The sequence below is a fragment of the Cyphomyrmex costatus genome, unplaced genomic scaffold (genome assembly GCF_001594065.2).
Source record: "Cyphomyrmex costatus isolate MS0001 unplaced genomic scaffold, Ccosl1.0 scaffold20, whole genome shotgun sequence".
NCBI classification, from domain to species: domain Eukaryota; kingdom Metazoa; phylum Arthropoda; class Insecta; order Hymenoptera; family Formicidae; genus Cyphomyrmex; species Cyphomyrmex costatus.
The window spans coordinates 97618-113494 of NW_017276039.1; the positions used below are offsets into that span (position 1 = coordinate 97618).

At 30.1% G+C, this 15877-nt stretch overlaps 2 protein-coding genes across 2 annotated transcripts; one reads left to right on the forward strand and one right to left on the reverse strand.

Moving 5' to 3' along the window:
- The first annotated feature begins 1462 nt into the window (after nt 1-1462).
- LOC108773268 (phospholipase A2 A2-actitoxin-Ucs2a) lies at nt 1463-10593 on the forward strand. Its single transcript, XM_018539022.1, has 5 exons — nt 1463-1534; nt 7054-7282; nt 9808-9969; nt 10059-10168; nt 10384-10593. The coding sequence occupies exons 1-5, from the start codon at nt 1510-1512 to the stop codon at nt 10548-10550; spliced, it is 693 nt and encodes a 230-aa protein (XP_018394524.1). The 5' UTR covers nt 1463-1509; the 3' UTR covers nt 10551-10593.
- A 410-nt stretch (nt 10594-11003) lies between these two features.
- Nucleotides 11004-14477, reverse strand: LOC108773252 (CDK5 regulatory subunit-associated protein 3). The gene is made up of 9 exons (XM_018539002.1): nt 14186-14477; nt 13256-13430; nt 12931-13169; nt 12579-12852; nt 12364-12488; nt 12029-12295; nt 11742-11953; nt 11480-11651; nt 11004-11131 (listed from the first exon to the last, which is right to left on the reverse strand). The coding sequence occupies exons 1-9, from the start codon at nt 14189-14191 to the stop codon at nt 11060-11062; spliced, it is 1542 nt and encodes a 513-aa protein (XP_018394504.1). The 5' UTR covers nt 14192-14477; the 3' UTR covers nt 11004-11059.
- Nucleotides 14478-15877: the final 1400 nt, after the last annotated feature.

Here is a 15877-nt window from a genome sequence, read left to right on the forward strand (position 1 = left end):
ATCAGAATATTTGGTAGATTTATCTTTCTGATTGAAAGAGAGAAACTATCAGATTTCGAATAATCTAATTTATGCAACAAGACTTTTTCTTATAGATAAACATTATGACATTACAACGTCGATTTCACACGCGGTATTCAGCATGAAGAAAAACAAATCCGGAATACGCGTCGTTCCGGATTTACTTTCGGGTTCACTCTTTGTTCTTTGAATTTAGAGCGGGGAAGAAAATGAAGATTAAAGATCAACGCAAAGTCAGTAGCAAATTCTAACAATCTCTCTTGTTCTTCTCCTTCTCCAATAAAAGTGTAACAGCACAGAGATTCGCTAGGCCAAGAAGACTAGATAGCAGTGCGACGGCGGGAATCAACGAAGACACACTCCTCGAGTCGAGCACACAATTCATCCCAATGAACTTTCTCGGGGTCATACCGAGTTGAACTGAGTGGTATATCTGAAATCCCAGTGCACCTAAGAATGTCTACAAAAGAAAACATTGTGTAGGAGTGCTGCTTGATAAAAACTGATATTGTCAGTCTCTCGTCGAAGTGGATCTTCGTTGCGTGAAAAAGTTTAAAATACAAACCGCAACATCGGAGCAGTTTAAACGAAGTTTAAAAATTCTAAAAACCATCCTCAAAACAAAAAGGGAATTATGTACATTTTGCGATCGAAGAAGGAATGCGAATAATCGAACTCGCGATAATGAACAATTTTAAGAAACTCAAAGATTACTTTGTGTGCAATTTATTTGTAAAATAATATCGTGTAATAACGTAAGTCACATAACACATGAAATCGAGATGACACATTAACTTATTCAATCACAGCAAAGCGACGAGCCTTTTTGTGTTTCGTGTGCATACCTACGCGATGGAATACAAAAACCTACAGGTAGTACATCATTGAATCTCTCGAATCGCGGGGGATTCAATATAAAACCCACGCAGCTCGACGCGAGAAAAACGCCCTTTGTGTCGTATGGGAGTGGCTATATATGATGACCTTTTTCGAATAATAGTGACTGGTTTGTATCTTTTATTTGTTATTTGACTGCGGAAAATGCTGCCGGCAAAAGGACGATGTTGTAAGCTCTAATTGATCCGTTGGACGATCTGGATTATTGATAGCACGCAGTGGTAGTACCAGTGATGATGATAATTCGCGATCTCTCAAATTACGTCGATTACATCAAATAAGTGAATCTCCAATTGCGGTGTTAATCAACAATTGCGGTGCCGATAAAACGGAGAAGCCGTGCAATCGGATGCCCGTTGCTGTAATTTCTTCAATGTGGCGACACGTGGAAAGCAACGCTACCACGTCGGATGTGCTGAAGATGATTCGCAGGTGACACGTAAGGATCGAGCCCAATCTGCTCGATGAAAACGTGCCTCGATGTGCCGTGAAAGATTCGACGTCGCACGTGGCCGCGATCCGCTACGAGTGGATCGATCGCCTCGTTGGCGTTGGCGCGAAAGAATCCTATGCGTTCTCCTGCTGTTCGAAATGCTGCTCGGCTGTGATGCCCGAGGTGAGCATTTTGCTCGACAAGATTTGTCTTCCTGTTACGCACGACTACTTTTCTAGAAGGGTCTAAAAAAACCATTTTTTTTTCGATAAGATAATCAGGCCCTACATGGCCTAAATTGTATCATTTCTTTCCTAATCTTTGCTGATTCCAAAATTGAAAATTGATGATTAAAGAAAATATTTATTTTGAACATTACAAAAAATATAAAACATTTTCATGAGTACAATAAAAATAAACAAAATATAACTTTTAGGTAATACTGGATATGTATACTATATATATATATATATATGTATATATATGCCTAATATGACTTAATAAGTAAAATATATATATATATTTTGTTTTCCTTTTTTTTCGTATATGGAAAAAAGAATTACGAAAAAAATTTTATTAATATTTTCTATAGTACCTTCTTAGCAAATTTCACTTTTTTCTCATTAATGTAAATATTGTAAATCATGCATTATAAGACAAACATTGTCAAATTTCATTTTCTCACGTGGAAAATTATTACTTGCATTGTTGTCTCTTGCTAATAATTTAATCGTTATTTTAATCACACGCTCATGAAACTTTATCATAATTAGCACCACAAATATATCGCACACGAATCTTTTAAGAAAGTAAGTATATATTGAATTAGATCTAAAAAATAGCGAAAGCGATATTTAATTAAGTCTGTTCACACAACGTTGCTGATGATGCGATACTTATTCAAATCAAGCGACTCGCGAGATAACTTCATTCACAATGATGAAAGTAGCACAAGCATAATTATTGTGCCTAATGAAATTTCACAGTTATCGGATACATCAACGTGAATAATAAATACAGACCCTTTCGTTCGTCTCAAAATCATTCCCTCCATTCCAGTTATATATAATAAAGAAAATTATTACTAAATTTTATAAATATTTCCTAAATGTCTCAATAATAATTTAGCACTCGAAAATCCGAGCTTCACATGATTTCCAAAGAGCGAAATTTGTTTCGTTAAGCAAATATTTTTAGCTTTAATTTTATTTTTTTAACAAAACTTTTTTAACATTTTATATTACATACCTCCACAAAAAATAGGTCACTGTAAAGTGATTCATATTTTTTTTTGCGGGTGAGTATTTTTCTGTTAATTAAATCTTTTCTAGAAATCGAATGTTTGCGATATAATTCCGTTTGATGGACGATTAAAGCTGACTTCCATGCTTCACTCGCCCACGCTCTTCATTACTTCAAGGGAGAAAATCGATGTATTAAATTTTTACGTGGCTGCGCCATGGAAACCGCAAGCAAAAAAGATTGCGTTTCGTAGATTGTAGAGACTGAGATTAATTAACGTTACGAAGTATTATGACGCCAATCGTTTATTGTTACCATGGAAACTTTAAAAGCTACAATTTGATCATACCGTTTCATTTCACAATCTCAATTTATTTGTCGTTGAGCAATTTCGACCGCAAAAGAGATGAACGATAAAACGGTTATTTAGTCTCTCAATTTTCCTCTCCAAGACACATCGACCATGTATAACAAATGCGTACAGTTATAGTATGTAATTCATCACAGTAATCTAACTATAATATTTCTACGTATATGTATTCTGTTAATTAAATCTATTGCCATTACAACGATTACACTATTGTGATTTTGTAAGTAATGATGGACTTACAATTAGATATATCATCTTCCATACTAAAAGTTTCAGGAGATATATGAAACTTTGAATGTGATTGAAAACGTTTTTAATTACAAGTATATTTATAATGAAAGTTATTATTTATTTTATTTATAAATACAACAATTCTGATTTTACATTCGGCAAGATTCAAACTACTTTTTCTTCTTTTTAGAACATTTTAACATTACGTAATGGATTTGAAGTTTGCATTTGCCCGTTGAATTACCTTTCACGATTATTGAATTTTTTTTTTATTTCATGGACATAGCAAAACACCTCTATCAAGGAAGGAACTATTACGAGGAAATAAGATATTGCATGTATTAATAAGAATTATGCAATATCGCGTAATTCTTATTGAGATCAGAAATCAATTAATTTGTAATTATGAGCTCAGTATAGCACTTTTTTTTACTTTTGTTCATATATTTACTATACAATTGATATAATTCTGAAAATAATTTTAAAATTAAAGTATAATTATTTTAAATATTATATATCTACGTACGTATCAATGACTTCTACATATATGTGTATCATTAAAAAATAAACGTAATATCATACTGAATACACGGATTTCTCATCAAATTTAGCGAAATGCATACTTCTTCCAAAAATCTACTAATTTCGCTGTATATCTACATAAAAACGTACTTACTTTTTTATCGAGGTATCTACTCGTGGGTAGTGAACCAAAACGCGAACAAATATTTTAAACATATATTAGTTCGTCTCTCGACGAGATTTCGTAAAAAATAGAAATTCAGGATGGAATTGGTTATATTATAATAAAGAAAGAGCGATAAATGGGAAATACTCGTTTCCAAAAAGGATGTGCTTCCATTCTTGATGCGTTTGTAAGTGTAAATTTTTAAAAATTTCATGTATATCGAAGAAATATTATGCATTATGTAAGATATAGAACATGGCTTTTTTGTCCATTTTTTGCGACAATATAATTGTATTTATGTTTCTGAACATGTTATTCAAAGGTTGTGCTTGTGCTCTTTAGTAGCAATCATGATCGCAGATCGTATAATGTAATTATAAACACGTCACTGCAAATAGATTACCATCGAAAATTTTCGTATTACTTTAAAGTTAAAACTGGTGGAATAGCTCCGCTCTATTCTATCTCTTTTAGAGATAAATGCTAATATTGTTAATATTATTTCCTTCCAAAATATCCATTTTCATTATATTATATGCTTCCTTTTCGATAACAAATTCATTGATGATTTAAAGAATACGTGCTTCATTAATTTTTTATAGAAAGAGATATGTTTATATACTTTTAAAATAAATTATAATATATTCTTATATAATATATAATTTATATTATGTATTCCTAATAAAAAAATTGTATTATATAATCATAAGATTTCTATTAGAGGAAATTATAAAAGTAAATATAGATATATATTTTCTTCTTTTTTCTCTAAAATTATAATTGCTAGAAATATGTAAAAAGAAAATAAAGCTTTAAATGACAAGTGTAAATAAAAACGATAATTAAATAATGCATATTTATGCGTGTTCTTGGCCAAATAACTTCAGTTCTGGGCAAAAAAAAAACTAATAAATGAAAGCGCTAATGAGAGTCAGACAGCATTTCCGAGATGAGACGTTTACCTAAAGCGTTCTTTATCTAAAATTATAACATTGTCCCAATCAAATTCGGAGTTAAAGTCTATTCTATTCTATGCTTTGTAACTCCATGAAATATCAATGAAATCTTTCTAACTAAAAGTTTTCTAAATAAAGAACCAATTAAAAAATTTAGAGATTTCAAGCTATAAAATACCTTTCCAAACATCTCGATACAGTAGTTTTTGACGAAGTTCTTCTATCTTGAAATTTTTACAGTGATTAGAGTAAATAATTCTTTAATTTTGCTAAGTAGTGTACATGTTTTTATTTATCTATATATTTATTTATATTTATCATTGTTACTGAGAATATTGAATATTTAATTTTTGACCATAGTATTGTACAGTTGAATTTAGAAATTTTCATTACGTCAAAATTTGCTTACGGTACATATTAATAATTATTGTAATTATTGCAAATTATGCATATATTATTATCATGACTTATTATAATTGGGCTTCAGTTTTCTGATATATTTGGTGAATCTTCATAGTTTTACTCATATAATAATAACAGTTAATCTCCGTACAGTCACTTTTAGGACAAATATAAGTATAAAATCACTCAACCTATTGACCGACTGTGACGGAATGGAATTCTTACCATGTGCAAATAAAGATGTGAAGTTTTAATAATTTTATTTTAATGCTGAGAATAGTTCAAAGTGAAGGTTTGTTCGTATGGAAATATTTATTTGTATGTTATTGGACGTAATGGTTTTCTATGCGTACTTGTATTATATATTTTCGTATTGTCATCTGCATCTTATTCTCATTAGCTCTTTTATTTATTGTATTGTTTGTTTAAAACGTCACAGGCCTATCATTTAATTATATTTTTTTAAATAATTGTAAAAATAATTGCGTAAATATTATGTCAAATGGTGATAAAAAGCTATATTGAATTTATTAATAACACATAAAATTTTTTTTCAGTATATAGACAAATAACTTCATTATAAAAATATAAAACTAATCAGATTTTTTTAGTAAAGTTAATATATGTATGAAAAATAAATTTACTTTTTTCCTTTGAGCTTCTGTTCTGAAACGCATTAATCCCAGCGCAGTGAAATATGAGATATTTTGCATATCTCACTAGACTGTTAGAAAAGATAATCTAAAAAGTGAAATCAGGGAAAATAAAACGAGAGACACATAAAAATACATAAGACGTAAGCAATAAATAAATCGATCAATCATATAGTGGAAGACGTAAAACAATAATGTAATTATAAACTTTATAAATACATTACATTCTGTAACTGGCCGATTCGCTTATTGCTTACGTTTTACTGCCTTATGTTTTTATACGTGTAATGAACTCAAGGCGTAAACCGCTGACCATAATTGTGTACTCCAATGTTTACTAATGCTCAGTAATGCCTAATTTTTTATGCCCACTAGTAATACGTATCAATGCCCTAGTAATACCTTAATAACATCCTTTAAACTTAATAATGCATTACAATGTTCAATAATGCGTAACTTCATACTATTTATTATAATACACGATTCTTTTAAGTAATGTCCTATATTTTCGAAATCTGTACACTGCAATATGCCCTCAACGGTTTACCCCTTTGCATGTGTTTAATTTTCGCAATTTATCGTATGATCGAAAAAGAGTGGATCCCTCACAATTTCCTCAGCGTTTATAGAAAATTGTAGAGAAACGGCCAGAAGTAGGATAAATGGGAGTAGTTTTACTCGCTACGCGAGTCTAGAAAGGTACTAGGTAAAGTACTTGTTTCAGGTGATTAGGAGAAAGATCGTACAACGTGTGCATATTACGTATCGTATACGGGACAGAACAAAAAATACATGCACTTTCAGATTCGTGCAACCGGTAGAATTATTAAAAAGAAAATTGGCGATATTGATAGGATATTCTCCACTTAAAAGTAGCTCTTTTATGTGTAGAAAGTATACCATAATTTTAAAGTATTGACTACAGTAAAAAATTATAGAAGGTCAGTAGTTATAATCCGCTAAATTTCCGATAAATAAAGATTGTAAATAATTGTATTTGATAAAATTGTATAAAATGAATACGCAGTATGACAAACTACAGTTATAACTGTATACTATTTTACAACTGTATGTAGGTGTCATGTGCGCAATCTTTCTCTTTCTCTTTCACTAACACGTTATTTATTTAAACACTATCTATCAGCACTTGGAACTTACAGATAACGGTGCGCCAGATGTTTATAAGATACTTGGAGGTGCCAGAATGCGCCAGGTGGACTACGATTATTCATATGTGAATAACGATGTAAATGAAAATCAAGAGGTCCTCTACGTCGGTCACAGTGGTAACCCGTGGAGTGCTTCCTCAGCGCGTATTTATAACAAGGATATCTACGTACATACATCATCGAACAACGCGACAGCGAACAACACAGAAACTCAATCCGCGTAAGTCGGACGTATAATAGAAACGTTTATTAATTTGTAATATGGCAATTTATGATCAAATAGACAATAATAATGCCAATAATGAGCTGACACTGGATGTGATATATATATATATATATATGTGTAAATTTTATTAAGTGTGTCGGATAAACAGTTTGATATCGAATTAAACGGTAAACGTTTCAACCTCCATCTTAGGTCATCTTCAGTCCATTTTCAATCTAAAATCATTATGATTATAACAAAATAACAATAATTTTTATCTAAGATATCTTAATATTATATATCATTACAATACAGCAATAAATTAATTAATGAGCACAATTAATTGTGAGTTTCAAGATGATACGTTTCTATGACAATTTATCAGTAGTCAAGATATGTAAAACGCATGGAAGAGACCCTATAGTTATCATATGCAAATGTAACTGTAATTGTAAAAAAACGTTAAAAGTCTGCTGTCTCTTAAAATATTTAAAAGATAGCATGAAATATGGTAAGTCGAAGGTATTTGGTGTTCTTTTATAAATGTAGGCTTTTTTTTCGTATCATGTTTTTGTATATGTATAATTATTTCGACAATTCATATCTTGTAATAAATGTTTTCTTTGTCTAATTAAAACGTTGTCCCAGTTAAATTCATGCGATGTATTAATCCGATGTTCCGTTATTACTAATTGTAAGTACTGTTTCATGTACCAATTTATGTTTTTTATGCTCATCAATCCTTGTCTTTAAGTCTCTTATTTATCCTACATATAACGCGTCACATTCTTCGCAATTAATTTCATATTAAATTAATTTAGAAGAAGGGTAATATTTTTTTGTAATCTTGAAAAATTGGCTTAATTTATTTAAGCATGTATAAACTATGTGAATTGCTTTATTATTCTTTATAAAGTAAAATCTTGAATTTCTTCGAAATAGAAGGTATAAATGGTATAAATGGTATGATAGAATATAAATATTTAGAAAAATAGAATGAGAAATTATGCGTTTATTATAGAAAAGTTCCACATCTAAAATCTCGACATTATCCCAATCAAAGTTGTGACCATAATGCAATCTATGCATATTGATATCACAAGAACATTGATTACAAATATAATAAATATTTTTCGAGGCGTCCTTCTAAAACTAGTCGAGCTCATCCCGCGAAAGCTTGACCATTCCTTGTTTTCCTCGCTGTCAGGACATTCGAATCGGAAATGACCCTCCTTGTCATATTTCCAACATTCTCTGTTGTTATCGTTCTTTTTTTATTCTTCCCGAATTTCTTAAATTTATTAAGTTTTCCCCTCTTTTCTTTATTATTTAATTTCGAATTCTCATCGCATTCGTTATTATTTTCGTTTAAATTTGTTATTTTTTCTTTCTTCCTTGTTCTTTTTATAATCTAAATTATTTCCCCTTTTTATTCGAAACCATTTCCCTGTATTAATTTTATTGTTTTTATTCTCTCAATAGTTACTCGTAATGACGATCATCACATCATTATTGGTTAGACAACTTTTATGGGTCTTGGCCTGTCTAATCTCTAATTGTCGGGGAACCGCCATGTACATGTATTGATATATCTAACTAAACAAATTAATATGCATAACATTTATACATATATAATACGTTTTTATAATAAATGCTATTAATTCACATAAACAACCTAGCTGTGACGGCTCTCATTGACATTAATTTGTTTAGTTGGATTTATTCTTTTGAAGCCTGACTCTATTAAATTTATTGTTGATATATGGATATAATATATCTATATTGATATATGGGAGTTAATTTAACTTTAGATCCAAATGACGCTGGTGATCATAGATCTCTTGATCATCAGGTAGAGTCATTTTCGGTTCCTTACATGCAAGAAATCGCGTACAGGCGCAGGTGGATTGAACTCGAGTCTGTAGATTGCGAGTCAATTGCACTGAGCGGTGAACCACTTGACACCTTTCGTAATGATGATATTTCCTCTAATTGCAGAGCTCTTTCTACGAATCCATACGATAAGAAAAGACAAATGGTGCGCACGCGATCTTAAGTTGGAACATTCCCGATACTCCGACTGTGACAATCTTTCATTTTATCTTTTTTGCTTTGTGATTTTCTCCAAAACGAAGCAAAAACGAATATATTTCTACAGGACTTTTTTTTAATTTATCGATCCCTTATATACTCCCGAAGTTTTGACATTCAAATTCCGAACACTCTGTTTATATATGTATAAGTATATCTATAAATATTGATACATATAGAGCATGCTCCATGAAAATATTTTATAAAAACCAGTTTTGAAAACATTTCTATAAAGTTCTTCTTTAAGTTGTTTTTTATAAAATATTCTTATGGAGTCTATATATAAGACTTTTGTTTTCTAGTTGTGTATTCACATTACAGTGTTAAAGTCAATTTGTTAAATATTGCTTTTTCAAAAAACTTTTTTAAAAAATAGCTTTTGTTTAAAAATGTCTTTAAAAAGTTATGCATGTTTATCTAAGCTAGCTGACATAATTATGCAATTTCAGAACAAGTGCAAAAGAGACGAGCCATGTGAGATTCAAAAGAGGAGTAATACATCTTTACAATATGGTAGTATGCGCTACGGGATGTAATCCTTTAGCTTATAAAGGATATGGTTGCTATTGCGGATTCTTAGGATCTGGTTATGTCATTGACGGTATCGACCAGTACGTTATTCGTGGGAAAGCAATTACATCATTTACAACCACGAGTTTTTCTTCATGAGAAATAAATTAAAGGTAACGTAATGTTCCAGATGCTGCAAGATGCACGACTGGTGTTACGACGCCACGGAATGTCATATGTTCTCGGAATACTTTGTACCATATTATTGGAGATGTTATCACGGTTATAAACCTGTTTGTGGTTTGTTTATTGATCATTATTCATTTAATCTTTTCCTTATGAGCCAATACAATTTCCTTCATTTAAAAAAACAAATATTTCCAATATAACATCTTTTTTATAAATAAAACTTGACTTATTTATTTATGCTATACATAAATTAAGTGATATAATGAAATAAAACGTGAAATAAAAGTGATATAATGAAATAAATTTACATAAAATCTTTGTTACAGCGGTTGAGCATGGCAGTTGGGGCGGATCAGGATCATGTGCTCAACGTTTATGCGAATGCGATCGTTCGTTAGCAGAGTGTCTGAAAAGATATCCTTGCCCTACTACTAAAGCAGTTTGTACCTCGTCACCATGGAGACTTGTGCAGAATCTTTTCATGATTATATAAACGTATTTTTTAGAAATAGCATAAATCACATTTATAGAAACATAAAAAAATTTGCTTTACTTTGTAAGATTTAACTTTCAAGAAATGACTCGTAATGCCTAAAATTCATGACTTATACATACCACGTTAAAAAAAACTTTATTCTTACTTATACAGCATACTTCCTCAGTTCTCTGGATGTCTTTACAACGTTCTTTGAAAGTATATTGTATGAGTAAGTCTATAAAATTCGAATGCCAAAGAAAGTACTGATTATTTTTACAAATAACACATCTTTAAGGATATGTAAGAGATCGCACTACATCAACAACAATTATCATATTACAGTATCTATGTTTATTTTTCTCGTTCTTTCCACCGTTACTTAAATCTGTTTTATCAAGGAAATACATTTAAAATATAAGAACAAAAATATTATATATATCGCATAATAGCAAAGAGTACTATCTTCGTGTGTTATATACATACATATATACAATTTAGTAATCTTTTTCTTCTTTAACTGATACCTACAACATATTTACACCTCCAGTTAAATATACTGTCCTATTTTTGTATTTCTTGGAAATATCTTGTTCTATCTGTAATTATAGATACAGTCCATTTATTTAAGACATTTTAAAAGATCGAAGTTTATTATTATTACTATTGGTTATTCATGACACCGATTAGTTCTCTTGTTGTGCTTACTTCGTGAACAGTTATCATTGCATATTTTGACAGTTGTGTGTATCGAGAGATTAATAGCATCACAGTAATAATGTAATATTAATTGTATGCATTTGAATATTCAAACATTTAAATATAGTGAAAAGTAAAAACATTGAAAGCAAAATGGAGCGTGCAAGGTGCGCGTATGTGATGTCTAACATAGAAAATAAAGCATATGTCATTATTTGATATTGTAACATTGCAAGAAGGTGACATACCTCTGTTTGCAATTCCTTAGTTCTTTGTATGATGAGTTTCAATAATGGACGTAATTTATCGATTTGATTTTGCGTATCTTCTTGCTTTTGTAGCACGGATTTTTGTTGGGTTACCATTCTATCAATCAAATTTAATTTTTGCTTTAAAGTAACAATTACCATGTCCACGTATCTGTGATATATACAAAAGATATACAAACATTAAAGATCTGTAAATATATATATATATATATATATATATTACATATTTAATTAATCATACTTTGGATAATGTTTGATGTTATGTAAATGCTGGACGTTGTCATGCAATATCTCAGAGAGAATAACTTGAACGTTATCCAGCATGTTTTGAGTGGTCTCTATAGTAGAAAGTTGCAGGATCGGTGGAGCATCTTCCATCTGATTAAAGCTGAGAAGGTTATTTCTATCGTCGCCTTTAAATTCATAAAGACGTAACTTCATAAATGCCTCAAGCTATAAAAAGTACGTATATATATTTAGATCAAAATGTATAGCTTTCAATTTTTTATATGCATATTTATGTTATACTTCAAACAGTTGATTGATAAATTCGGATCTCGTTGTTAGATTGTCTAGTATCGTGTATGCTTCAGATCCCGTAGCTACACCACCTTCATGACCTACTGTTTCCACAACTATACCCGATTCTTCCAAAGAGATATTAGAATGAATTTCCTCCGTAACAGACTGTTCCGCACCTTCGTCTCCCCAATCAATAACACCTCCTGTGTCCAAAGCAACTTCTTCACCAAAATCAATTTCTTTATCCAGATCCAAGTTACCAAAATCAATGGTCTGTAAAGAATGCTTAAAATAATAACACAATCTCTTTTTTGTTATAAATACTGCAAAAAATCGCATACATTATCATCCACACTAGACTGCTTATTACTTTCATCCTTATCTAATTTAATATTCAATGATGGTTCAATTATTGATGTTGGTGCTTCTCCATATGTATATTCAAACATTGTTGTGTTTCCCTTTTCTATAAAAAAAAAAAAACAATTTAACACTATCGTACATGCTTCTTATTCAAGTGTTACAATACATTCTTCAAAATGTTTTACAAACATACCAATAATGTATTTAATTATCGATACACAGTCATTGTCACATTGCTGGTTAAAAGTAAATTCAACAAATGCACTATAAAACTCTACAACTTTGTCCAAGCGCTTTGTTTTCTCTGCTATTTTCTGATAAATTTCTGGCAATTCTTTCACCTTATCCATTAACTCTTGTCTTATCGTACTATAATCAGTTATACCTAATTGTTTGCATAGTACATTGTATTCCATATGTGCAATATTTTCCGATTTTTTATATTCTGCTTCTTTCTTTTCCAATTCCTGCCAATATAATTTTATATATATTTATTATGTGCAAATAAGTAAAAATAACATTACATATTATTTAAATCAATTTACAGTTAACAATTGTTCTAACTTCTGTATCTGTTTCTTAATACTAGAAATCTCATAATTAAAATTTCTTATAAGAATCTGTGCGGCTTCGGCAAGATATATGTTATCTTTTTCATACAATCTTAAAATCTCCTGCCAATCTTTCATTCTTTGTGAGCCATAACTCCCAAATAAATTTTTTGTATCTGCTTCTGTTTGCTTCAAAATTTCTACAATTTTCACACAGTAAAAATAATTTATATCTGAAAAAGACAAAGTCAGAAGTCTGTAACCATGTATATGTTTGAAAAATCATGAAACAGAACTATAAATAATTGATACAGCTTACAAGCACCAGACAACAATGAGGCAATGCCATCATGAGCAGGCATATTTTGTATCGCATTATTAATTTTCTGCCTAATTGTCAAAATATTCATGTGCCAATCCTTCTTGCAGTGTCTCCGATTAATCAGCCAATCTAGTAACTTTCCAGCATTAATGTTGATTGGGATATTCTGTTCCTTTAATTGTACATGTGAATAATTATTTATATGTCAAAAAATTAATTAAATAAAATTCAATAATAAAGAAGGAAAAATATTAAATTTTAAAAATAATATGAAGAAATATATTGATGAAATCTGACAAGATGTTTACTTCTAATTGTATCATGTGTAAAATTGAGGGTAATTCTTTGCAAAAACTTACACAAAGAATTACAAGAACAATTTATACAATATCAGACCTCAATTTTGATGCTGATTCTACAATGAGTCAATAGTCAGTAATTCTAAGTTTTATCGGTAAAGTTGACCAATAGCCAACTTCACCGATTAAGATTAAGACTTCCAACTACAGACTTATTGTAGAATCAGCTTTACATATGTTGTCAAAACTATAATTTTACTTTAAGCAATTTCACTTTAACTAGGTGACGATCTGTCGTAATTAATTATTTAATTTAAATATTGCATACTGTAGTTTACACACATATACACTTATATTAAATCTCATATATTAAATATTTGCATTACTAAATGAACTAGTTTACGACATAATAATTTTTTTTATAAATACCTTAAAAATTATAAAAAACCACCGCCTAAATATTAAAGCAAAAGTTATTCAAAGTCATGGTCTTGATAACATATGTCAAAATCATCCAAGCTGTTAAGTTTTTAGAAAGAATTATTAAATCAAGTGTATGTACCCACTTTTATGTCCGTGTTCAAAATAGATAATGTGAAAACAATTGTATGTTTGAATGACCACTTGCCTGCATGATGTCAAATTCAACGAATCTCAACAAGAAATCGTGCTCTTTTTCGCCACGGTGTGAGCTTGGGAACACACACAGTGATTTACAATAGTTTCCACCAAAGCATAAAAGCACCTAACCAACTTAATGCGGCGTGGAACCAAAATTTAAATCAATGAAGATAAATGTTAATTAAGAATATACTCTTTCTACCACAAATTTTGATAAAAACATAGTCATTCAATGCGTTTTCGCGTAAAAATACAATCACAAGAAAAAAAACTTTGCCTCAAGAATCGAAATATTCAAATCTAGAGCTACAACCAGAGAGAAACCTGAGAGCGGCCATGCTCGGATTTAACTGTACTTTATTTTAAAGCGCCTCTATGTCCACAAAACGTGGACATTGAACTATGTAGCCAATGTCCACGATCGTGTCGGTAATGTCCACGATCGTGTCGGTAATGTCCACGATTTTTTGGTTCGAATCTTCCCTATGTCCATGAATTATCGATCCGTTAGACAAACAAAGACAGACAATCAAATGTTAACTTAGCCCGTTTTTACTAAATATATATAGTTATTAGTAATTACATAGAGATTTTGAATATATTTAAAACTTTTCCAATTATATATTGTGTGTGACAGATTAAGGTTTTATTTAGCAAAAACGAGCTAGAGAGGCCCTCCACCACCCCCGTCGATTTTATCGGCGGTCCTCTTTTCTTTATAAATTAATATACTTACTCGTAAAAAACGGACCATCGTAACAACAGCCTGTTTTTGCAGATAAGTATAATTGTTTTATATTTTAATTTTTTAGTTTTATTTTTTTTTATTTTTTATATACAACTTGAATACAATGCTATCTTTGGATATAATACTTTATTTAATTTAATACATTAATAATTATAATATATGTACAATAACTATGTGTATATTACAATAACGGCGACAATATATAATAATAATAATATTTACAATTATAATATACAATACAATATAAATGCTGTTCAAAATACATGAAAAATCATATATTAAGAGAGAACATAATTAAAAAATTACATTATTATATAATAAAATGGGATTACACACGAAAACGTCGAAAATACGTATAAGAACACATAATTTTATCAAATGTATAGCTTCTAGAAAAATACTTACAAATGAAATTTATTAAATATTAGCAGTAATTGAATCGTATTTATTTTTATAACTGTTGACTTATTATAAAATTTATTAAGTATAATCTAATAAAATTTAATATATTTATCTTGTCAAATACTAGAATATTTTTAAGACAATTGATAAACAATAATAAACTAGAAGAAGAAAGCCATTTTACGGTCGAAGCTGGATATCACAGAGCTTATTATAATTGTGTGAATTTTATATACTGCGTATATAGTCCCCCCATAAATCGCGACGTGATTTAACAAATGCTAGAATATTTTGAAATGCTGAAAAACTATCAGCGTCGCGATTTATGGGGGGACTACATACGCAGTATATAAAATTCACACAATTATAATAAGCACTGTGATCCAGCTTCGACCGTAAAATGGCTTTCTTCTTCTAGTTTATTTATCTTGTGATGCGCGCTGGTTAATATACGATACAAAAAAGAAAAATCTTCATAGTAGGGAGCGAATTTAATACATTTCGTTTCTACGTCAAATTCATAAAATCTATTCGCAAAGAAAAGTTAAG